Raw genomic sequence first — 25,767 nt, forward strand, 5'->3', positions numbered from 1 at the left:
GGCCCCCCAGCCCCCCTCTTCTGTAGTCCTGTAGTCCTCTGGAAGGCACATGGGCCCAGGCCCACCTGCCCCACCTGGGGGTTTGTCGGCGGCCTGGGCAGGCTGGGTGCCGGGCCTCTCCTCCCACCTGCCTGCTCTCCAACAGTGGGTCCTCTGTTCACCTGGTGAGTGAGGTTGCTGTGGCTCCCAGGGCCTCCCTCGCCTTGTTTCCTAACTAGTGTCCCTTCTCAGTCCCCACTCCCAATGGTGCCACATTCATGTAGAGCCCCGGTGCCCAGCGCAGATCCCAATCCAGAAGAGTCTGCATTTCTGTAAAAGGGACATGTTTTTCTCAGAGGCTTGAGGGGAGGATTCAGTGAGCTAATCTGTGTGAAGCACAGTGTCTGGCACAGTTTGTGCCCGTAAGTGGTGTTAGTTCCTGAGATGCTGTATGAACTCGATGCAAGTGAAGGTGTCCGAAGTTTGGCTTTTCCTCCTGACAGTGTACATATGATTATATGAAATGCTGGGGTCTCTACCTGATTTTAGGTAGGGTTAGAAAATAAAGCCCTTTTATTGTTTCTTTCATTTCAATTTAGAGTTTACCTACAGCACTTTGGTGTATTTTCAAGTAAATACGTTTCAGTTGAGGTTAATTAGTATTACAATATCCACTTTGAACATTAAGATGGAAAAATAGAAAATTGCCATTTATTTTCCTCTCACATTCAAGTTGTGTGTTAAGTAAATGCTCTGACAAGGTTTGCATGGTCCACTCAATGAATTAGACACTGTTCCACCTCTACCCAAAGTGTGATGTGGAAAACAGACTCAGTGTGTTTACCTTTGTGACAGCAGAGGGCCAGCTTCCATGGGAACGGAACAGAGGAGGTGTTTGAACTGGAACTGGAAGGATGGGCAGATGGTAGTGGAGAGTTGGTGGAGGGACATTCTAGAATAAAGGCTTCTCTGCCTGCTTACAGTTGTCAAATGTGAGCTGCAACCCAAATAAGTTTCCAGAAATGAGAATTCAAAGGTATTTATTTTGTCACATTTTTCCTCTTCTCCCATTGGCAGGGATAATATAAAGTTTATAGTAGAAAATAATTTTCCGTCTGTTTGTTTATTAGACTAAATTGTCATGTTCAGGCACTAACTGGGCAGTAAATCACATCAGACTTAAATTGAGTCTTAGTAACATCTGAAAAGAGTTGTAATGTTTTTATGTTGATGAAGAATTTGCATTATGTAGAAATTAATTCCATAACTCTAACCAATGGGCACTTGAGTTTCACTCAGTTGAAATTTACTCTCCATACTGATGGCATCATTCCATTTTAATTTCTCTTTGTAGATTTTGATGGCTATAGCTTCTGGTGCAGCTTTCCCATTTTCAGTTGGATTTATGTTTGCATTGGCATGGTGTGATGGCTTTGTTGCATTATTCATATATACAATATATACACACTGTGGCCCCGAGAGAGATGCCTGGTGGTGATGGTTATATTATCTTTGAGTTAGTTGTATGTACCTGGTTTCCCTTGCTCCCTGGGCTTCCTTTAGTCCGTGGGTCCTTAACATGGGATCTGGGGTGGGGGATGGGGTGGTCCCTGAACTAGGGAAGAAAATTACATCTTTATTTTTACTAAATTCTAACTAAAATTTAACAATTCCTTCAATTATGAATGCGGTCATCAAATGCAGTAACGTTAGCAGCTTCCATGACAGTAACATCAATAAAATCAATAATTTTCATATTGCATTACAGTAGTTATACATTTTTTAAAAAAATTTCTTTGTTTAGGGACACCTGGATGGCTCAGTTAAGTGTCTGCCTTCCCAGGGTCCTGGGATCAAGCCCCAAGTTGGGGCTCCCTGCTCAGCCAGGGGTCTGCTCCTCCCTCTGCCTCTGCCTCTATCCCGTCTTGTGCTCACTCACACTTACGCACGCTCTCTCGATTTCTCACTCTCAAATAAAATCTTTAAAAAAATTTCTTTGTTTATTTGAGAAAGAGAGTGCATGTGGTGTGCACGTGTAAGTGGATGGAGGGGCAGAGGGAGAGAATCCTCAAGCAGACTCCCCACTGAGTGCAGAATGTGGGGCTCGATCTCATGACCCTGAGATCATGACCTGAGCCAAAACCAAGAATCAGATACTTAACTGACTGAGCTACCTAGACGCCCCTAGAGTAGTTACACATTTCTAAAAAATAGTGTGGATGCTCATCGTTACTTTGAATTACAGCATTCGTTTGACTTACCTCTAGATCTTGTCAAATATAGTAATAAGCAATACTGTATCATAATTATTTGGGTAATTCCCTTTTAGTATAATTATTTTGTATTCCCTTGTGTTCTATTTTGTACATTTGAAAACTTTATTCTGAGAAGAGACCATAGGCTTCACTATGCTTGTCTGGGACACAACTTTAGGAATGTCTGCTTCGGTCCCTGGGATGCATTTGGAAGAAGAGCATGGCAGCATTTGCTTAGGGAGGATTGGTAGGAATGTGGGATATGTAACGAAAAGCTGAGATAGCGGCTCTCACCCGAGATGCCCGCCAATCCCATAAGTCTTGCCTGTTGCCCTAGCCCACAGCAGTACCCAGTTCAGCACAATCTCAGTAGCTCTGCTGGTCGTTGTAACACATGCGTACTGCAACAAAGGAAGGGTTAAACTTCATTCTCTGTAGTCCTTAACTAAAATACACTAAATGATTGCCATCTAAAAATGGTGAAAATAAAAATAGCTTAGGTATTTAAAGGGGTCAGCCTTCAGCTGTCTAGAAATAATCCAAAAGGACTTAGTCCCACTGTTTCTGGTTTACTATTTTTACAGCATTTGTTCTTCTGCAATACTTGTTGTTTGCATACACTCATACATTGTGTTGGAGATCTTACAGATTTATCATGGTTCTCTTCTAAGATCTTGAGATATTTGTCATCACTTAAAAACCTTGAAGTCACTAAATTTTTCTTTTCTTTTAAAGATTTATTTATTTGAGAGAGTGAGCGCACACACGGGGTGGGGGCACAGGGGGACAGAGAGGGAGAGAGAATCTCAAGCAGACTCCTTGCTGAGTGTGGAGCCTGACGAGGGGCTTAATCTCAAGACCCCGAGATCATGACCTCAGCTGAAACCAAGAGTCAGATGCTCAACTGACTGAGCCACCCAGATGCCCCACTAAATTTTTATTTTGAATTGCCGTCATACATTGAGCAAATTTATCGAGTACTTGGCTGTGTGCCAGGCACTGTCATAGGCACTTTGAGCTATATCAGTGAACAAAATAGACGGTAATTCTCTCTTGGAGCAGACATTCAGGCATGCAGGTGTCTTATGCTCTGAGGTTTGTAGAGCTGTTCTGCAGGCTAGAGAAACTGCTTGCCACCCACAGACCTGTGTATTTTTTAGGTAGTGGTTTCCCACTCTGTTTCTGTGGGTTATTGTGATGTACCTCAGGGCTGGCTGAAGGAGGGGAAGGGAATGTTCTGCTTTTCCAGCTCCATGTTAATCAGCATTCCTGCTTTTACATGTTTGGGATTGCTGGAAGGTTGGGGGTGGGGTGAGGTAGGGGAGAGTTCTGTTGCCTACTGGATGTGTGGAAAGATGGTCAGATTCTTGATGTGATTGGCATTATCAGTTGCTGGTTGGTATAGAATAAATTTTTGTTCTGTACTGAAAGGCAGTTGGAATAATAGCAAGCCTGTTGCCTTTAGGTCCTGTTACTTAAGTGATAAAAAAAATTTTTTTAATGGCTTAATACAACCATTTATTACGTATGTGGTTTTGTGGGTAAGGAATTTGGGAAGGGCTCCGCTGGGCAGTTTGTCTGCCTGGCTTCCTGTGGGGCAGTGAGGTCTGGATGATTCCTTTCCAACATGGCATCTTTGCTCAGGTGTCTGGTGGTTCAGTGGTCCTGGGCTTCTCTTGCTGTCCACCTGGGGCCTCAGACCTCAGGGCTGCTTCATGTGGCTTGGGCTCCTCAGGTTCTGTCACTTTCATAGGGAGTTGATCTTTTCTTACTTTGTAAACATGAAGGGAACAGCTAGCAGTTATTGGGAGTGAATACGTGCAAGGCTTTATACTAACAACTTCCACGTTTGTTGTTTAGTTTATCCTCCAAGCCTCCAAGGTAGCTGGTAATATTCCATTTTGATAGAAGAGGAGCCTGAGGTTCTAGGAAGTGAGTGACCTGTCCAGAATTGCACCTGAAATTGCAGAAGCTGGAGCCTGTGTCCGAATCTCCGGTTATAGAACTTCCCTGAGGATCTGTCTGTGGAGTAGATTCAAGGCTGCAGCTGCGTAGGAGTTGGGGCTGCCTTTCTCCTCAGAGCTGTGACCTGCTGCAGTGAGAGTTCATCTCCGTCTTCTTAGAGGCTATTCTGTTTCGGTGTCTGCTCCTAGAGGGCCCGTTCCCTGCAGTGGAATGCTTCTCTGCCGTCCAACAGGCAACACTGGGTTCATTCTCACAGCTTCCACCTCCCCCACATTCACCTCCCTCCCATCAACGTGCACACAAACACCATACTACTAGGAAGCAACAACTAGCGTTACAGGCAGTTTTGTTTTTAAAAGATTTTATTTGAGAGAGAGAGAGCATGCGTGAGAGAGGCAGGAGGAGGAGAGAATCTCAGGCCGTCTCCACGCTGAGTGTGGGGCTCCATCCCAGGACCCTGAGATCATGACCTGAACTGGAACCAAGAGTCAGATGCTTAACCGACTGAGCCACCCGGGTTCCCTGGGCTCCAGGCAGTTTATGCGAAGGATGGGATGCTCATCACACATTTGCCAAAATGGCGTGTTGGGCAGAGTTCCTGGAAGCTGGCATCAGGCTTATGGCAACTGGATCCTGCGTAGGTTTATTTTTTATTTTTTAAAATTTTTTGGGTATTCCTGTATATACAGTGTTTCAGTGAATGGAATTGATGCTGTGGTTATCAGAAAGGAGTGAAATGGTTCTCTAGGGAGTGATAGGTCACTGCAGTATGTCCATGATGATAAAAGTTAGTTGCAGAACACTGATCCCCCACACATGCTTTTTTTTTTTTTGATAAAGGAAATTAGCATTTAGCATAGGCAAAGAACCATATGTCAGAAAAAACAGACTATTAACTTATTTCTGGGCTTGGGAATATATGGGCAACCTGATATGTTTCTGTATTTTTCTTTTACATGGATGTGTATTAAACTTATAGAAATAAAGATGACTAAAGAATGCATCCTGCTGCCATGTTTACAGAGGCTGTTTTACCGGGAAGTGGTTTTACATGGTCCTTGAGGTTGCCCCCCCCCCCCTTTTTTTTTAAAGATTTTTATTCATCTTTGACAGAGACGCAGTGAGAGAGGGAACACAAGCAGGGGGAGTGGGAGAGGGAGAAGCAGGCTTCCCGCCGAGCACGGAGCCTGATGCGGGGCTCAATCCCAGGACGCTGGGATCATGACCTGAGCTGAAGGCGGACGCTTAACGACTGAGCCACCCAGGCGCCCCGAGGTTAGCCCTTTCACAGCTAGGTGAGATACCACAGCCTGACCAGGGTGTTGATGGGGCTCGGCGGAGGGCCCTGACCTCAGCCCCTGGAAGGGAGGAAGAGGCAGGGGCAAGGTGTTCCTCCTCTCTGGCCCTTCTCTGTAGGAACCTGCCTGCACCATCTTGACCTCTCAGCTCAGCCTGGAGAAGTACGCCCGCTTGGCCCAGAGGCACCGTGGCTGGTGCTGACTAGGAGCCAAGGCCCTGAGGGAGGTGGGCGGGGGGGCAGAGTGCACATATGTGAGAGGAAGGCATCACAGGGGGGGAAAATAGAGTTTTATTTTCCTGTTAAAACAAGGGGACAGGGAGGGGAAGAATTCAAGAGCAAAGCCTACATTTTCCAGTATTCGGCCTCAATTCTAATAAACTGATTCCATTCAGTGTGTTTTAAGTACACTAAGTCCAGTTGTAAGGTGCTGTCTGGAACTAGTTCTCTGTGAGCCTCAAGTGTTGCACATTATGCTGAGAAGTTTCTGATTCGATTGAAAAGACTAGACTGTGTGGCTTAGGGATGGGTGTGTTTATGTGCTGTGCGTGTGATGCTGTTTCCAGCCTGGTGCTGAGTGGCTGAGGTTCTGAGTCCAAGTACAGCCTCCTTGGGGATGACTCATTACTGTGCTCTGAACCTTGCCCTTGGTCGAGGGAAGCTCTCCTTGATCCGTTTGGTTTCTTTGGGGAGGGGAGGAAAGCCTTGTACCTAAGTCCCACCCTTGAAGATCTGGTGGAAACTAGAAAACTTCTCTGCTGTGTTTTCCATTGAGTGGATTCTGCTCACAGTCAGCAAAGGAGGGCTGTGGAGCCCCGAGGGAGGGGGGCAGGGCCACGTGCTACCCCAGGGGCTCCAGTCACTGAGGACCGGCTCCACTCCAGCTGTACGGTGGACCCTGTGCAAGGGGAAGAAAGTTACCTTTTGAGAGGTGCAGAATCATCTTGAGTGGCTCATTTAGACCTGTGTGTAAGGCAGGTGTGGATACTTTGTAAATTACCCACCCCCCCCCCCCCCCCCCCCCCCCCCCCCCGTTTCTTAGTTCTTTCTTAGTTCTTTTTTACAGCCCTTTCTCATTCAGTGTGGCAGGGAGCAGAGAGGCATGGGAATAATGTGTAAACAACTCACTGAAACGTGAAATCTATTTTGGCTTTTTCCAAACGTTTTTTGATGTGATCTAAAATTTTATATGTTCCCCCTTTTTTATAGGGAAAAAATTGAGTCACTTGGGCTCCCCGAGGGTCTTTGGTGGCTGGTTTTATTGTAACGGTAGAGGTTTGGTAATATTTAAATCTTCCTGTTTTGCTCTTGATAATTTATTTGAAATGCACTCCATACTGAAATTTTGTGTTTCTGTTTCTTACCCTTAGCACTTCTGCTCCTGTAGTGTTGGCATTCTACTTTGTTGAGTCATTTGTCTACTTCTTTATCCCCTGTCTAGATTGTAGGTTACCTGAAGAACAGGATCTGTGTGTGATTCATCCTTGTATTCAGCATAGAATTTGGCATAAAGTGTTTATATAGTGGGTGTGTGAACAGGACTCTTAGTTGCAAATGACAGTCACCCAGGGTAAAATGGGCATAATAAAAAATTTATTGGCACAAGAATCCCAGTTGATTGGCTTCAGGGATGTCTGGATCCAGGTCCTCAACATCAGAACCATCATTCTCACCCTCTCTCTCCCATTTTCCTTCCCCCCTGTCTTGTTCACCTCCTCTGGAACTATCTAGCATGACTTTATTTGTGATAGCACCAGAAATTCCAGCTTATGTCCTCAGAAAGATAAGTTCAAGAGCAGGATTTCTCTATCTAGGCAATACTACATTTTGGGCAAGATAATCCTTTGTTGTGGGGCAGCTCTCCTATCCATGGTAGGATGTGCAGCAGGCATCCCTGGCCTCTACTGACTAGGTGCCAGTTTGCAACTCTTTCCCTCCAGTAGTGACAACCCAAAATATCTCCAGGACATTGCCAGATGTCCCCGGGGGGGGATGGTGGTGGGCGGAATTGCCCCAGGTTGGAGAACCACTGGTCTAAAGCCACAGCAAGTTTCTTTTTTCTACCAATTCCTTAAAACGCATGGGCTTGCCAGTCTGGTCTGGTTTGGGTTATGTGACCAACCCTGAACTAATTCTGTGGTGGGTGGGGGTAACAGAATATGCTGGTTCCCAGTCCACTCATGAGCTGGGGCTGGGCCTGGGTCTGTCTGTGCCATCGAACCACTGGAATGAGGGTGGGTGAGGTACTACTCCTTATGAGGGGGGAGGGCACTGGAGTCCATGTAAGACCAGAACAAGAAACTGCCGAACCAAGGCCAAAAAACACGTGGACCCCCACAGGAAGTGGGGAGTCTTTTTGAATTGAGAATGAAGTCTTGGTGTAGTGGAAAGAGGATGTGTCTTGGCATCAGGCAGGTGCTGTCCTGACCTCTTTAGCTCATTAGCGGGGTAACTTTGGGCTAGTTTTTACCTTTTTTCTCAATCAGATTCTATCATGCTTGTGAAAATATTATTTCATAAAATTTTCATTGATGTTATTCAAACAATTATACATAAATCATATACTCAGTGACTTCAGAGTTTAAATAATCTCCTACGGCCAGTGCCCAGATGAAGAAACAGAACAGTCCAGACGTCCCACAGGCCCACTCCCAGTCACTCCTCCTCCAGAGATAATAGCTGTTCTGTTGTCATAGCTTAGTTTTGCCTGTTTTTGAAGTTTTGCAAAAGTGGAGTTCTACCATATGATTCTGTTCTACGTGTTGTTTCTACTCAACATGATGAGTACTTACCCATGTGGTTGTACATAGAATAGCTTGCTTATTCTCCTTCTACATGTTTTCGATTATATGGATATCACACATATTTGTTCTGTTGCTGGGCAGTGTTTTGCCTCTGGTTTTTGGCTGTTAGAAATGCTGTGACTGTCCTTGCACACATCTGTTGGTGAGCCGGGACACACCTCTGCCCGGGATGCCCTGGGCTGGGGCACTGGCTCCTGCACTAGGGGTGTAATTGCTTTTAACTGCTCTGAGATTCGCAAGGACTTTTGGGTTTTTTTGTTTTTTGTTTTGTTTTGTTTTGTTTTGTTTTTAGATTTTATTTATTTATTTGACAGAGAGAGACACAGGGAGAGAGGGAACACAAGCAGGGGGAGTGGGAGAGGGAGAAGCAGGCTCCCGTGGAGCAGGGAGCCGGATGTGAGGCTCGATCCCAGGACCCTGTGACCATACCCTGAGCTGAAGGCAGATGCTTAACAACAGAGCCACCCAGGCGCGCCGGGACTTTTGTTTTGAGGCGTAAATGAGAACAGGTGAAAAGACTCGCGTCTGTTGCCTGATAGAAGGTCCAGATCTCCAGTGTTTCATCTAAGATTATTGATTTGTACATGAAAAGACAACAAATGGGCACTTGTTAGCTTGAAAATCAGTTTTAATAAGTTTAATGTATTTGGCCCTGCATGATTTTAGGTAGAAGCAAAACTGTATTGGTGCCCAGAGCTCTAGCTGATATTTGCCTGTTTTATTAACAAATACACACTATATGACCAAGTATTCTTTTATTAATTATGATCTCTCAGGGCAAAATTTCAAAAGGGCATCATTTATAAAAACCGATGGTGGTGTGTGTCCTGGAGAAGGAACCAGTGCTTTATTGTTTTTTCTAGTACATTTACATGATTTATAGGTTCCCTCTGCCTTGTAGAAAAGGACCCCAGTGTCCCTTTGCAAAGATTATGTAACATGCATAACTAATATTGGGGGATTGCTGTGATTAACTGCTAGTTCATTATATTTGTGAGCATTTCTTAATCTTCGAGAGATTATTTTGATATAAACTTTGATCAAAATTATAGAGTAGCATTTCTTATAGGACATTCACACCTATGTATTTAATGAGCTGAGACTTCAGAGATGCAGTGAATTTATTTGCAAACCAAATTTGCCCTTAAATGGTATGACAGCTTGTCAAGTATCTGTTGTGGTGATTTTTTTCTGTTTTGTCTTGGCTAGTTTGTTTGTCTCTGCCCCCAAGCATGGTGTGGATCTGTGCAGGTCGGGCTGCTTCAGTGCTGCTGAAGCTCACAGCTTGCCGGGGGCCTTAGTAATCAAATAGGGTTTGGGTATAATTGTGTGGGAACAGGGCGAGGAGGGAGACACGAGGGGGACAGGTGATGGGTACCTCAGAGATGCTGCCCGGCAGGACTGCCTAGCGCCTCTGAACACTGCGGATGCTAGGGCCCCACCTCCCAACAGGCTGCTGCTTCTAGGCTGGGCAGGGCAGTTCTCACGCGCTTTGGGGCAGTTCTCACGCGCCAGCCCTGTTTGATTTGAGAGCCAGGGCATTCACTGAGGAGGATTGGACTTTGAGGGCTTAAGTTCTCAGGTTGAACATTCAGTGATTTATTCCATGATTTCTGTCAGTATCTCTGCTAACCAATCAAAGTGTTTTGCCTTTTTTAAACTTTGTTTTAGGAGAGTTACAAAGCAACTTCACAGTCTTCCAGAAGCTCCTTTCTCTCAGTCTTCCTTGCTGACCTTCTCCCACCCGCTTTGGTTGGCTCCTGCAGCTGTTAAATCACTTAGGTTGGATTTGTGTCTCATTGTTTTAAACATTTGCAGAAACATGTTGCTTGCCCTCAAAAGGTTGTAGTGAACCTTTCAAATGATTATTTTGGAGTAGGATGTTGGGTTTGTGTTTGCAGAGACTCTTTTCATGGGTTTGACAGCTAAGAGTTTGTCGCATTTGCCATTTCAGAACTGGGGAAGCTGAATTCCCCTTCTGTTTTGCGTAAGAGGAAAGAGCAAGACCCAGAGGATAGAAGGGGAAGGATGAAGGAGGCGGGTGCCCTGTGTTAGGGGCCAGCAGTCGTTAACAATTCTCAGGCGCCAGATGCCGCCCTCAGTCAGCTCATGGAGCGCGGCTGGTCTCTCTTTCGGGAAGACCTACCCCTTGAGACTGACCTTGGGCTAGTTGTGAGCGTAAAGTAGGAGTCGAGGCATTAGTTCACCCTGAGGATCCAAAGCCAGTGGGCAGGTAGGAGAGGCCTCTCCTCAGGACCAGCCTTTAGTCCCTTTGCTCCTGTTTGTGGTTTTCGCGTCTGCCACTTTATACTGGAAATCACATATGTAGAGTGTCCCTTACTCCCTAGACTGCGAGCCTCTCCGGTCAGAAGATCCCGTCTTCCTCCCTGTGTGAGGTGTACTCACATCTCTGTGTTGAATCTAGGGTTCTGTAGGCTGCGCTCTTGGGCAACATGGGTGCCGACATGTGTCGTATCTGGATTGGGGTCAGACAGCTGTTTTAGTCTCTTTATTAAGTCGTGAGCACTCGTAAGATGTTGCCTTAAGTGTTTTGTATTAAATTTAAGGCATGTAAAACAGAGGAAAATACTTGATTTAATTTCATTTTCTTCCCTTACATTTACCTTGTTTCTGACCAACGGACGTAAAAACCACTCCTGACCAACACAAATGAAACACAAGTCTGTTTCTTCTGGAAAATAATATGCAGAATAATTTTCTCCTAGAAGGTGCTTGTTTTAACTTTTTGCCATAAGAGAACATTTCATCTAAGGGACAAAGCACAGCGTGGCCTGCCATATTTTTGCAGTTTGGGAATGTCTTACTGTTAAATAACAGGAAAAAAATGCTACAATTTTAAATACAAATCCGGGCTTCTTCAGATTCATTTAATATTTATTTGTTACCAGTTGGCAGCAAAGCAAATATAAATGTAAAGTAAAATGACTTTTCATTCTAAATACTGTTTTAGAAGCTCTTTCCTTAGTCCTTGTGAGTAAAATTACACTTGCAGTGTGTTTATAATCCTTTAAAATCCCTAAATCCTTACCAAAAAAGTTGACCCAAATGTTGAAATAAGGACTTTATTTGCAGAAATGAATGTTTCTAGTTCTCTTACACTAAGTATCATTTTCTGGTGACTTATAAAAACAGTATTCACTTAAGCCTGCTGCAGAAACAACATACATATATACCATGCTTTTTTAGTATGTGAATTTGAAAGAAAGTTGTTTTGATTGTGAAATAGTGCAGCTTTACTTTAAAAAAGGAGCATTAGTATAAACTCATAGGTTGACAGAAGTGCAGTTTAATAAATTTTATGTCTAAACTTGGCCTTTTTTTTTATTACTGGTGATTCATTTTAATTAACATTGTTTTTTGTTGTGATTCCCAACGTACAAGGAAATAAAATCTCAAACCCTTATTGAATTTATGCCAGTATAATGCTTTTCAGGTCTTGTTTTTGCTGTAGGTAGCTTTAATTTACTCTGTCTGCTTCTCTGTGATCAGAAATGACGTAGATATTATTGCTGACTATACTAAAAAAAGATTTTGTTAGAAGTACCCAGATCGTATCAGTGGGAATAAACTCCACCGTCCTCAGTGTATTTGCCAGAACAGGGTCAGTGTATTTGCGGTCAATATTGTAACTTGAAGTTTATGTTCTCAGAGCCTGCAGTTTTACCTTGAGACACTTTTCAGTTGTTTGCTTATTTTAGGGGTTACTATTGGCATCACCCCTTTCTTTCTTTTTACATATCTCTGTAAGCTGCCAACTTCAACAGCTGCTGATTCTCAGTGGCCCCTCGCCCTTGGTTGACATTCTGACGTCATCCTTGACCGCTCCCCCGCCCTCCTCCTCTGCCTTCCATCCCCCAGTTTCTTTATGTCTGAAGCATTGGTGTGGCCTACGCTCCCATCCCTGCCTTCTTCCTTTACTTTGCCTTTTTCTGTTCCCAGGTGGCAGCCACTCTTGCACGTGGGCTGCTGGCGTCCCAGCCTACATCTCCTGTCTTGGACTCCAGGCCCAGCTGCCCGGCTGCCCAGCTGCCCGCTGGATGCCTTTACTTTCAAGTCCTCCTGGTCTTAACATGTACACAAGCCAAACTCCTCATGTCGTCTCCCCAAACCTGCTCCTTCTGTGTTCCCTGCTCACGCAGTTTGAGGCTGACTCTGCAAGTCACCTGCTGGCTTCCTTGCCCTCAACTCCCCCATCCAGATAGCCGCCAAATCTTGTGTATTCTGTCTTCTCTAAGCTTTTATTCAGCTTTTCTCTCGACTCCTATCTTTGTCCAGGCTCCCCCAGACCCCATCTCAATACTGTAAACGTTCTAACTAAGCCTCCCTTGGGGCCCCACTCCCGCCGGGCAGGACTGCCTTGCTTCCATCTCCTGCTTCTGGATCCCTACCTCCTGGCATCTAGTGATACCTAGAGAAATGTTTGGAAATAAAATGAAGTAAACGACTCTGTCCCCTCATGTGACAAGTAACCCCGTAGGTGAGTCCAGGACAAAGTTAAAAGAATGGAGAATTCAGCATTTCATCACAAATGGGTATTATACCTTCATTTTTTGAGAAATAGTGCTCCAGGCCATTCTGGTAAAGGGAACTACACTCTCAATACAGATTTACAAACTTACACACAGGTGGAGTCCGTTTTTTATTGAAAAAGTCTCCTGTTTTACTTATGGTAATTTTAAAACATTAGATTTTTAATTGTTGACAGTTTATTGCTGAACCTATGTTTGGCGATATGCTGTCAAATACTCTGAGATGGTTATGTTCTTGTCAGGGTCCCAGTGATTCTTTTTAACCCCTGTTTTCTCCTTTATGCCCATGTTACAGTTCACCAGGGCACGGAGAGGGGGCACTGGGCTTTGACTAAACGCGCCTCCTAAAGGTTGTGATTAGTGTGTAGGAAAGACTGGCGGTTGGAAAAACTTCCACAGCCTCCACCCCGACCAAGGAAGAGCTGTGCTCTTCAGCCTCTCCTGGCCGTGGGAAGTGAGGGAGCAATCAGATTCTCTACTTTGGGTCTGTCTTCTCTCTCTGCCATTTACCATCGAGTCACTGTAAATTCACACGACTTCACACATTTTCTCTGCGTTTGATTATTTAATGAAAGACACCATTACCTCAGATGCAGTGAAAGACCCAGATATAGAAATGACACTTATTTTAACAAACCTCAGGAGCCTGTGTAAGACTTTTCTGTTCAGAGTACGTTTAATATTGGGGAAGATTCATGGGACGCCTGATAAAATAATTTCATAGACTTGTTCAGAAAAGTGGTGAGGTTCTTTACTTGCATGAATTGGTTATTTTTCTTTGAAAATTCTTTACTTCACAAAAATAACTTTTACCTGAAAAATCTTAAAAGCTTTTTTTTTTTTTAAGAAACTGAGGCAGTTCTTACCAATGTCCGATAGTCCTATAGACTTGTTGGCAAAGGTGTGAATGGTGAATGGAACCTAGGCTTCCTCCCTCCCTCTTCTCTCTGTCCTCCCTTCTTTTATATTAACCATTTTCAGGCTTCCATGGGATGTGTAGTTGGGCAGGGAGTGTGCTGTGGCACAAGCAAATAGTGCACATACATGCTCGACGGATGTTGAGATTTTGGCTTATCTAGTACTGTTTAGCTCGTATGCTTCAGTAATCAATTTTTAAAATACAGACTCTAGCTAAATATATTTTAACTCTTTGCATGATAAAATACCTTGGGAGGATGTATCATGATCTTTATGGCAGAGATACTGTCTTTAAGACATACTTGATAGGAAATCACAAAGAGAAAAATCTTGAGTCATTGGGTCTTATAGAACGGAAGCATACATTTTAAATATACAACCATGTCCCTTTACTGTATATGTTGATCTTTGAATTGTTAACGGGTTTTTTGTTGCTGTTCTTTCTTCTATAATGTTGTTAGAAGACTTCGAGCCTCTGGGTATTGGGCTTTAAATTGAATTTTCTTACATAGAAAAAAAATGCTTTGGGTGTTAGGTCCTAACGAAAACCAGGTCCTTCCTTATGAAGATTGAATTCGTGCCTGTCTTGTTTCAGTGCCGCGGCTGTACCTCACCTAAGTGATCACATACATACTTACTGCGGTCACGGATTCATCTTCATGTCCACTGCCACCTTGAAGGCTCTTGTCAGAAGCTCCTGATGAGAGGGTATGGCAGTAGGGACGATGATGGCATGCGAGACGCTTTTGTTCATTCTCTTGGTCACGGCTCTGCACGGACCCCGAAGGCTTTGGAGTCTGTGTGGGAAGAAGCGCCTGTGTGTTGCCATGATAATGACACTGTTTTGGTTGCTCACTCCGTGGTTAAAGCCCCCTAGCTCTGTAGTCATTACCAGCTAACTGTTAGGAAACCGAGAACTAAGTAATCAATTGCCATTTGTCCTTGAAGAAAAAATAACGATGTGATTTGAAGAAAGGTTTTATATGATAATTTCAGTCTTCACCTGTCATCCTCATCTGACCCATTTACTGTGGAGGGCTCTCTGAGACACACTGCTGTGAAATCGAGAAAAATCGCATATTGTTTTGGTGAGTCCCATTGGAGACAGACCTCTTAAGGAGGTGACGGAAGCTGCGGAGAGGACTGTGGCTTTGCAGTGGGACTAAGCCGGGGTGGACTCCGAGGCTTGCCACGTTGGACTGCATGTCCGTGGGCTAGTCACTTAACCTTGTGGAGTGTTGTGGGCATGTGAATCCTCTGGCATAGTCCCTGGCACGAAAGAGGTGCTTAATAAATATTGTTCCTCTTCTCCTGTCTGTGAAACTGGTGCATTTCCCTCTCATGGGAAGGCGTCTACAGTCTCAGGTTCCCATGGGCTCCTACTTCAGTGCCACGGAGCATGCGGTGGGGCGCTCGGGGAGAGCAGAGCGTAGGCTGCTTGTACAGTCATGCCGTGTGTGTGTGTGGGTGTGGGTGTGGGTGTGTGTGGGTGTGTGCGCGGGCGCATGTGCGCCAGGGTGGGAGTACCATCTACTGCGGGTTCCAAGTAACATTCTTACTTTCCTGGCAGGTGCCTGAGATCATCAGCTCCATCCGCCAGGCCGGGAAGATTGCCCGGCAGGAGGAGCTCCATTGCCCGTCCGAGTTTGATGACACATTTGCCAAGAAGTTTGAGGTGCTCTTCTGTGGCCGCGTGACAGTGGCTCACAAGAAGGCTCCTCCGGCCCTGATCGACGAGTGCATTGAGAAGTTCAACCACGTCAGTTGCAACAGGAAAGCCGAATTTAACTTGGTCTCCCAGAATTCTGAAACCCCAAATCCCGCGGGAGGCCTTTCCTTCACGGAGAAGTTCCGGTCTGTGCTCCAGCCAGTGGGGAACGGCGAGCAGGGCCGGAGGCCCATGCGCAAATCCTTCTCCCAGCCTGGGCTGCGCTCGTTGGCCTTTAAGAAGGAGTTTCAAGATGGAAGCCTTCGAAGTAGTAGTTTTTTCAGCTCCTTTGAGGAAAACGACATTGAGAACCACCTCATTAGTGGACACAATATTGTGCAGCCGACAGATATTGAGGAAAATCGAACTATGCTCTTCACGGTAAAATATCATCAAGCCCCAGGCTTATCCCCAGTGTGAGATCCATGTTCAACCTGCTTTATTGAGCAAGGATTCGTAGCAAATTGCTTTTGAATTTATGTGTGAATCTGTGTATTTTTATTGTGAATAATCCTTTTCTCAGGATAAAATCCTTACTTTAGTCCTAGGCCTTTAAAATCATCGTTGGAAACCTAAAGAGAATCCATCTTCTATCCTTGTTTGTTTTTATCTCTACCACCCCCCCCCCCACTTAGTTGAAAGAGACCTTTTCAGTGGAAGCAATGGGGCACAGATGTAAAAGAGGCCCCCGAAAGGATTTTTTAAAGTATATTAATTTCAAGTAATATATTTCGACAGAATCTTTTAGTTCGAAAATACTCCCTCTTTACTGTTTCTATTAATTTATTATAAAACATTTATCCTTTGTTAATCAGGATAATTGGATTTGGGGATAAGATGGTATTTGAAATTTATACCCAAAGTGAAATAATAGTTTAGCCAACTGTTACTCCCTTTTTTCTGGAAGAGGTTTGGTGAACTGATAGCCAAGTGCCAGAAAAGGAATGGACAGGGAAGCTGTCCTTGGCACTTGGGGTTCCTGGGTTTTGTGCTACTCTGGGCTCCTTTGAATGGGCCTGCCCGGGGCCTTGCCAGCAGTGAGCTGGCCTCTGATGATCTAGGGAACTTCTAGAATGTCATGACTGGTATTCTAGAGAGAGCAAAATTACCATGAGTATAATGTTCTTGTGCCTAACTCAGAGCAGTGAGGTGGCCGACGGGTAAGGAAGCTGCTACTTAGGTTAAGGCCATGTTGGATGTAAGCAGGTTTAAGATGAAGATGATGTGTCAGTGGGTAAATAGGGCCTTTTCTTCCTCTTTTCGTCATGTACTGAAAAGAATGCTAAGCACTCAGGCTTGTGCTTTAGTCTGTGATGTATATTTAAAAAGAAAAAACTCTTGGTGTTATTGTGAAAGCTGCTCGGCACATGTATGTTCAAGTACTTGGTGTGTGACTGCTGTGTACAGGGTTCCTTGCAACATGCTAGTAATAACAGCGGTGAACAAGACAGCCCTGGTCTCTGCCCACGCCGAATTTAGATTCCAGTAAGGGGGATTGACAACTGAGTGTTCAAGTAATTGTCTCATTACAGTTGTGCTCAGTGCCACAAAGGAGAAGTAGAGGATGTTGTGAGAACATCTGGGGATTCCGGGAAGGCTTCTAGGAGGAAGTGATTTTCGTTGAGCAGAGGTTCAGTGTGGCCAACTAGATATTCTTCTAGTTGGAGTATCCTGGGTTCAGGGAGCAGCAAGTGAAAGGCTCTGAGGGAGGGATGGGCTGTTGCAACACAGTTCTCTGCTAGAATGGAGTTCATTACGCTGACTCAAGGCTGTAAGACAGTGTTAACTATGCTAATGCTCTAACTTTAAGAAGTCAGGTAAGTAGTATTTGAATGCCTAACACGTAGTTAGGTACTCAACAAATGGTAAGTTATTTTAATAATTTTAAAAGACTTTTCAGTAAAACAGTTAATAGAAAGTGTTTGGAAGTTTCAAAAGGAGAGCTTTTGTTTTCTGGAAGCTTTACTTTTTATAGAAATGTCACTTCCTTATAAAGGGGAGATGTGGTATCTGTGGTTTCGTTGTTAAGTTTTGGATATTTGGTTCTTTGATCTCAAAGAAGCCTGCTGTCTTATGTGGGTGAACGTATTAGCAGGTGTCTTGTGCTACGAAATCTGTAGGGTAAACTGAAGCCTCTGGAGGTGATTGTCCACATTGAAATTGTCAGAATCATATAGCAGCTTGTCCCTTTTAGTCTATATTTTCATAGGTCACAGAATGAGAATGTATAATAAAATTGAATTCAACTTTCATGAAAAACTAGTTTCTTTTTTTGTCTTTTAAGATTGGCCAATCTGAAGTTTACCTCATCAGTCCTGACACCAAAAAAATAGCATTGGAGAAAAATTTTAAGGAGATATCCTTTTGCTCTCAGGTAAATGGAGCTGGGTTATTGCCTCATTTGCATTTGCATTTTTAATGAATTCTTCTATCTCATTCAACAGAAGTGCTAAAACGTCACAAGATGTATGCCTTCTAGGTATACTTGATTTGTGATCCTGGCATTTCTCCTTTCATTTGGTATATTAAGGCAAAATATACGTATAATTTTGAAATTAAGTTCGCTATTAGCAACAGTAATCTACTGGAGAAAATAGATGTACTTTTCTTTTTTCAGTTATTGGTGGTAATGTTCTGTAGTCACAAATTCCAGATGTATATGCGTGGGTCTGCGTGCATGTCTTATTTATACATTCATACATACACACAAATATTTTTAAATGCTCATTTCTACTTTATAAAAATTCTTAACTTCTTTTTGGGTACGAGTCATTATTCTTTCTTAAAATAGTGAATCTCTTTAAGGATGCTTTCCTCGTCTACTTGAGTTCTTTCTTGATAATCTCCCAAGGTGTGTTTCATAGAGAGATTTTGGAGAATCAATTATAGTGAGTTATGTCAGTTGTACTCAGGGTCTTCCTAGCAAATAGGAGATCACTTAAAGTTATTGTTTGGCTGTATTTTAAAACTCTGACTTCTTACTTCCTCGTTTCCATTTTCTCATAATTAATAAGATGTAATGAAAATCTCATTGCTGATTTATAACATGATTCTACATTTAAAAAAAAAATCCCTTTTGAATCCATTTCCCAAAATGTGAAAATAAACAATGCTTCTTTTATAGTTGACTAGGGAACCATTTACAAAATAAATTTTTCCAAATCCTATTCCCTGGAGAACGAATGTCTAGCAGGTGCTTACCTTGCTGTGAGAACATGGATTGAGATGCCAGAATATGTCAGTGATTGCCCATTTATTGGAAAATGTTCAACCTGAAAGTGAGATGATCCATGGAATTTAATCTCGATTTGCTGCTATTTTTATTGAAATGTTAATGTTTAAGGTTTGCTTTTTCATGTAACAGTTTATTCTTTCCTGAAGGGTGCAGCTTACACAAGTGTACATGAGGACTTGAATTTCAAGTTATTGGCACTCGTATCTCTGCATGCTGGTGCTTTCTGGAGACGCTCACGTATTAATATTTATGGGCTGTGTCTTATCTGCATCACGGTGCCTCTTAGCTGATACTTCTAAGACAAGTTTACATATTTACTGAGAAGAGTTCTTAGGAAACTATGGTGTGCAGCCTTAGCCTTAATAGCTTACATTTAAAAGCTTCTGTGCTCTTTGTGTGTATAATTCTTGACTCATCCTTCATACCAGTATACTTCAGGACTTACCTGTTTGTTTTTGTAGGAGAGTACAAATAGGTTTTAAATCTTTTTTTTTAAAACCTTTGTGTCTATGTTTGCGTGTGTGTGTGCATGTGTGTTCATAGTTGTGTTTCTTCAATAACCTTTTGTCTACTTTTGATTTTCAAAGTAATTTTTTTTAAAGATTTTATTTATTTGACAGAGAGAGACACAGGGAGAGGGAACACAAGCAGGGGGAGTGGGAGAGGGAGAAGCAGGCTTCCCGCTGAGCAGGGAGCCCCATGTAGGGCTCGATCCCAGGACCCTGGGATCATGACCTGAGCCGAAGGCAGATGATTAACGACTGAGCCACCCAGGCGCCCCAGTAATTCTTTATTCTTTAGTACATAGGAAAAGTTCTCATTTTTCTGTGTCCACTTTTCTGTACTTCTTTTTATTACTAAAATGAACATTAAAAATTCTCCTTTTCAGTTCTTATGGGGTAATCAGAATAATATTTTAGTAGAATGACATTAATCTTCATATTTGAGAGATGTTTTTAGATATTTAAAATATCTGAGAAAATCGTGTAGAACCACAAAAGACCCCAAAAAGCCAAAGCAATCCTGAGAACAACAAAACTGGAGGTATCACAATCCCAGATTTCAATATATACTACAAAGTTGTAGTAATCAAAACAGTATGGTACTGGCACAAAAATAGACACATGTATCAGTGAAACAGAATAGCCCAGAAATAAACCCACGATTGTATGGTCAATTAATCTATGACAAAGGAGGCAAGAATATACAATGGGGAGACCATCTCTTCAACAGTGGCCCTGGGAAAACTGGACAGCTACATAAAAGAATGACACTGGACCACTTGCTTATACTGTACACAGATAAAAACTCAAAATGGATTCAAGTCCTAAATGTGTGAAACATGAAACCATAAAACTCCTTGAAGAAAGCATAGGCAGTAACTTTTGACATTGGCTGTTGCAGAATTTTCCAGATATCTCCTCAGGCAAGAGAAACAGCCAGAATAAACTATTGGGATTAAAACAAAATAAAAAGCTTTTGCAGAGAAGGAAACCAACAACAAAATTAAAAAGCAGCTTACTGAGTGAGAAAAGATATGTGCAAATGATATACCCCATGAGGAGTTAATATCCAAAATAGGTAAAGAACTTATACAACTCAACACCAAAAAACCAAATAATCTAATTAAAAAATGGGCAGTGGACCTGAATAGACATTTTTCCAAAGAAGTCATGCAGATGGCCAAGAGAACACATGGAAAGATGCTCAACATCACTTATCATCAGGGAAATACAAATCAAAATCACAGTGAGCTTTGCTGGCAAGGATGTGGAGAAAAAGGAACCTTTGGTGCACTGCTGGTGGGGATGCAAACCGGAGCAGGCACTGTGGAGAACAGCATGGAGGTTCCTCAAAACATTAAAAATAGAACTACCATATGATCCGGTAATTCCACTACTGGCTATTTACCCAAAGAAAACAAAAGCACTAATTCAAAAAGATATATGCATCCGTGTTTTTACTGCAGCATTATTTGCAATAGCTAAGATATGGAAGAAATCCAAGTGTCCATAAAGGAATGGCTGAGGAAGATGTGGTGTGTATATATACCCAATGGAATATTACTCAGCCATCAATAGGATGGAGATCTTGCCTTTTGGGACAACATGGATCGACCTAGAGGGCATTATGCTAAGTGAAATAAGTTCAAGAAAGATGAAGAAAAAGCAGAAATAGACCCAAATAGAGAACAAACCTGACAGTTGCCAGAGGGGAGAGGGGTGGGAGGTGTGCAGGCTTCCAGGTATGGAATGCCCAAGTCACAGGGATGAACGGTCACAGTGCTGGGAATACGGTCAGTGGTATTGTAATGGCGTTGCTTGGTGGTAGATGGGAGCTACACTCGGGGTGAGCATGGCATGGCATAATGTAACAGACTTGTCAGATTACCATGTTGTACATCTGAAACTCATGTAACATTCAGTATCAACTGAACCTTAGAAAAATCTGGGAAATAATTTTAGAGTGTTCTAGAAGACCGTGCTGCCTAAGTCTTGTTGCCTTCTGACACTTGTGACTCGGATACCGCTCAACACTCCTCCCTCTCTTCCCCGCCTTCAATAGGGTATCAGACATGTGGACCACTTTGGGTTTATCTGCCGAGAGTCTTCAGGGGGCGGAGGCTTTCATTTCGTCTGTTACGTGTTTCAGTGCACCAATGAAGCTCTGGTAAGTGAGACTAAGCAGCTCTTACCTGGAAAACATACTTACATGCAATGTGAACCTCACTGATTTTTCTTTCCTTCGCAAACCATAGAGCTTCATCGACGTGTTGTTATTTGGCTTTAATTATCTGCCATGACTATTTAATAACTAGCTAGTACACATGCAAGCCTTATTTGGGTATGTGTCCTCCATTTTCATTGTTTTTGAGGACCTGCTCCCATTTACCCTTGGCCTAGCATTAAAATATGTCATTTTGGACGTATGATCCAGAGGAGTTGGCTTTTTCATGAGTATTGAATTTTTTATTTTTTTACCTTTTCTCCTTTACAAGCTTTGAGCATCTAGGTAGTGTTTCTCAGACTGTAATCCTAGCAGTTATTATGATTATTTCTGTCCATCGGTGATTAATAGCCCACCCCCTCCCCCCCCCCCGCCAAATCTTAAAATGCTAAGTCTTTGCAGAGTCCTGAAATCTCAGCCCCACTCGTCTTAAATGGGCGTTTTGCTGGCTGCCCTGTGTCTTCTCTCTGATCAGGTTGATGAAATCATGATGACCCTGAAGCAGGCGTTCACTGTGGCTGCCGTGCAGCAGACAGCGAAGGCACCTGCCCAGCTGTGTGAGGGCTGCCCCCTGCAGGGCCTGCACAAGCTCTGTGAGCGGATAGAGGGTGAGTAGCGGCCCCCCTCCAGGAAAACCGAGGCACTCTGCGTTCCTTGAGAGGCTCCTGTTAGTCACAGGGATCACAGGTGAACTTCCAGCATGTGGTGGTGGTGGTGGGGGGGGGTGTCTCCTGTATCTTGCCAAGCTGTTGTGCTAGGTGCTCAGGGTTTGAAGATGAACTGCCATGCCCCCGTCTACCATCGCCACTCTAAGGGTCATGGAGTAGAGAAATAGAAACTACAGATACAGCTGCCTAGCATTTATCCAGGTTGTGAGTGGTCAGGTCAGCCCTGTTGGTTGCTGTGAAGAGATCTGCTAAGGTCAGAGCTGCAGAATCTCCACCAGGTGTTTCAGGTCCAAGGTATTCGGTAACCCCTGCCAGAACAGTGCTCACGGAGTGAAGGGGGCAGAAGACAGGTTGCAGCTGAGTCACAGGGAAAGAGTAAAAGGGACTGAGAGTCGACTATAGTGTCTAGAAATGTGGTGTAGGGAGAAACCGCGGTAAATGTGATCATTTGCAGCTACTGTTTGTTGAGCACTTAAGATGTACTAGGCACTGTGCTAGGTGCTTTCACATGTGAGAGGAAAGAGGATGGTTTATTTGTATACTTTAGGGATAAGTACATCGAGGACTCGTGAAGTCTAGGGGGAAACTAGTGAGTGCACTAGTGAGTGCAGGAGTCTGCCCGTGTGGGAAAGCCTTCCCTGTTACCAGCCCTCAGAGCCGCCCCCCAGGAGAAGGCCGTGCTGGGGGAAGAGCCAGCTGACCCAGCTTTGCACAGTTGGGGAGGTTTGAGCAAATCCAGAGCCACAGGGCCCCGGTGGGTCAGAATAGAAAGGAGGCGATCCCTCCTGAACGAGGGTGGGGAATCTTGTTCAGGTGGGAGAAGAGATGCTCCATTTCTGGGCCTGCAGGGGAGGCGGGGCATGAGAGGAAGAGAACCAGGGTAAACCCGCCATGATGATCCTCTGAGGGAACCCGACATTGAAGGGGTTCATTCCTCTCTCTTTTTGGTTTTACATTTTTTTTCCATTTATAGGAGGATTTCTAAATTGTGTGTGATTCTGAGGGGGGGTCACAGGATTTAAACAACCTATGTTATTGTAAAAAACAAACAAAAACCAAAAAAAACCCAAACCAGATTTGATCATTTCCCATGTCCCTAGAATACTTTTTAAGATTTTATTTATTTGAGAGAGAGAGAATGAGAGAGAGAGAGAGAGCACGAGAGGGAAGAGGGTCAGAGGGAGAAGCAGAGTCCCCGCTGAGCGGGGAGCCCGATGGAGGACTCGATCCCGGGACTCCAGGATCATGACCTGAGCCGAAGGCAGTCGCTTAACCGACTGAGCCACCCAGGCGCCCTCATGTCCCTAGAATACTTTTAATAAGCGCTACTTGGGTCGAGAAAAACTCTATACTATTTAGATTTCATTTCCCTTTTTTTCATAATTGTTGTAAAAGTACACATCATATAAAATTGACCATCTTAACCTTTTTAAAGTGGACAGTTCGAGTGACGTGAAGTACCTTCACGTTGTTTTGAGGCCACCACCGCCATCCATCTCTGGAGCTTTGTAATCTTTCCAGACTAAAAGTCATTAAGCTGTTAACTCTCCAGGCCCCCTGCCCCGGCCCCTGGCAGCTACCATTCTGCTTCTGTCTCTGTGAGCATGACGGGCTCCAGGTACCTCATCTAAGTGGAATCATACAGCTTTTGTCCTTTTGTGCCTGGCTTATTTAGTGTAACATCTCCTAGGTTTATTCATGTTGTAGCGTGAATTTCATTCTGTCTTAAGGCTGTCTACTATCCCCTTGTGTGTCTGTACCACAGTGTCTAGTCGTCTGTCCATAGACGTTTGAATTGTTTTCACCTTTTGGCTGTTGCGAATAATGTTGCTGTAAAGTTGGTGTACAGTATCTCTTCATGTTCCTGTTTTCAGTTCTTTTGGGAATATACGCAGAAGTAGAATTGCTGGATCGTATGGTAATTACGTGTTAAATTTTTTGAGGGACTGCCATTATATTTTCTACAGTGGCTACACCATTTTACATTCCCATTAGCAGTGCACAAGTGTTCCATTTCTCCACATCCTGACCAACACGTGTTACTTTCTCTCTTCCGTTTTTTTTTTTAATGATAACCATCCTAATGGGTGTGCAGTGGTATCTGATTTCCCTTTTTAAATGAGCTAAATTGACAATTATTACCTGAAGTTTCAAAAACTCATTTGCTGGCATTATAGGTGCTCTTTAAAATGAATCAAGATGATTAATATTTTGAACTGTGCTTCCCTAGTTGTTACTATTTGCTGACATTATACAGAATATAGCTGGAAAGGAGAAAAGTTGAGCTTTACCTAGAGATCTCATCTGAAAGGATCACTAACCCTTCCCTTAGTGGTTGTCAAGATAAGGGAAACGATGACAGAAATGTCCCTTAAGAGCTTATTAAGAAGCCAATGACAATGTTGACCTTGAAGATAAAGCAGACCGTGATCTGCAGGACTGGAAGGATTCCAGAGTTCTACTTGATAAATCTTTCTGTGGTCTGGCTTAGCTTTCAGAAAGTGAGAGCTGAAAAGTTCAGTCAGGGTAGGGATTTTGCTGCTGTATTTTGGAATTATTATTTAATTCGTCTTTTTACCTGGTAAAACCCAAGCAATGCAGAAAGCTCTGCTAATGTAGAAACATTCTTGATAGCACAACTAGAAGGCTGGTGTTTTGCCTGCCTGATGGGAATCATTTCTTAAGTATAAGAGGGCACAGTATTACAGGCATCCATAGTAGGGGCGATGTGTCCTTTGTTGGGGTGATGCTAGTTTTACGAACACTTTGAGGCCCTTGCTCTTTGCTATAGTGCATTCCTCATAAGTAGAGTGAAGCGGTTTATGAAAGCTCATTGTATGTTCCTGTAAGAATAGCTGTAATAGGAAGTCAGGCTCTGGCCAGGATCTCCATACACTGGGGAGAGGACCAGTGACACGGCCACAGAAAGGAAGACTTAAAGACTGCTTTCTTAATCAATTGATGTAGTCGGGTTATGCCCCAGCATTTATAAAAGAGTACATACACTCTACCCACCGATCATGTTGGACACTCCACTCACAACATGTAAGACGTGCAGCTTTGCTTGGGTCTGAATTTGAACTCTGAGCAACTCCTCCAGTGCTTTATTTAGCATTTTGCTTATTTTAAAGTTGAGCAGAGCATTTTGGGAATTACTAGAATGAATTATATGTTCACTAAAAAGGAAGAAAGTTGAATTGAGTTTTCCTTTTGCTGTCTAAGTAAATTTGCCTCTGGCAGAGCAAAGCCGTTCATCAGAGCTCCCTTAGTAAGAGCCTTTTCTGCACTAATGGTGTGAAGGTGACCTCACTAACAACCGGGCTAAAGGGGTTGTAGTTCTGGAACGCCCTTCACTCTGGCTACCTTTTTCTCTGTTGTTCCTTGCATCCCTTCCCCCTGTAAGCCTTTTGGCATCACGTGGGGGGTGCCACCTTCTTCCTGCAGAGACCAGCCAGCAGTGGCTAACGTTGCTGAGAAGCCACATGGAAGGTTCACTGTAAACATGGAGTGGAGAGCCAGGCATGGGGGCCTGGGGGGTGGGGTCAGAAACCTCACCTCCTGTTTGAGGTGGGGCAGCAGGGACCTCCTGAGGTGAGGCATCCTGACGGCAAGGATAAAACTCGTCAAAGAATCTCTTCATACCCGCTGAATATGAAGAGTA

The 25,767-nt window shown here is 43.6% G+C and overlaps 1 protein-coding gene across 6 annotated transcripts in view; it reads left to right on the top strand.

The window, feature by feature from the left end:
- TBC1D1 (TBC1 domain family member 1) overlaps window positions 1-25,767 on the top strand; it is a 226,589-nt gene that overhangs the window by 92,441 nt on the left and 108,381 nt on the right. For all 6 annotated transcript variants that reach the window (XM_027598091.2, XM_027598093.2, XM_027598094.2 and 3 more), the window contains 4 exons: window positions 15,339-15,857; window positions 17,761-17,850; window positions 21,277-21,381; window positions 21,914-22,046. In XM_027598091.2, the coding sequence (XP_027453892.1) occupies window positions 15,339-15,857; window positions 17,761-17,850; window positions 21,277-21,381; window positions 21,914-22,046 (847 nt within the window). The remainder of the gene's footprint in view (window positions 1-15,338; window positions 15,858-17,760; window positions 17,851-21,276; window positions 21,382-21,913; window positions 22,047-25,767) is intronic.

Source organism: Zalophus californianus, chromosome 2 (assembly GCF_009762305.2).
Source record: "Zalophus californianus isolate mZalCal1 chromosome 2, mZalCal1.pri.v2, whole genome shotgun sequence".
NCBI classification, from domain to species: Eukaryota; Metazoa; Chordata; class Mammalia; order Carnivora; family Otariidae; genus Zalophus; species Zalophus californianus.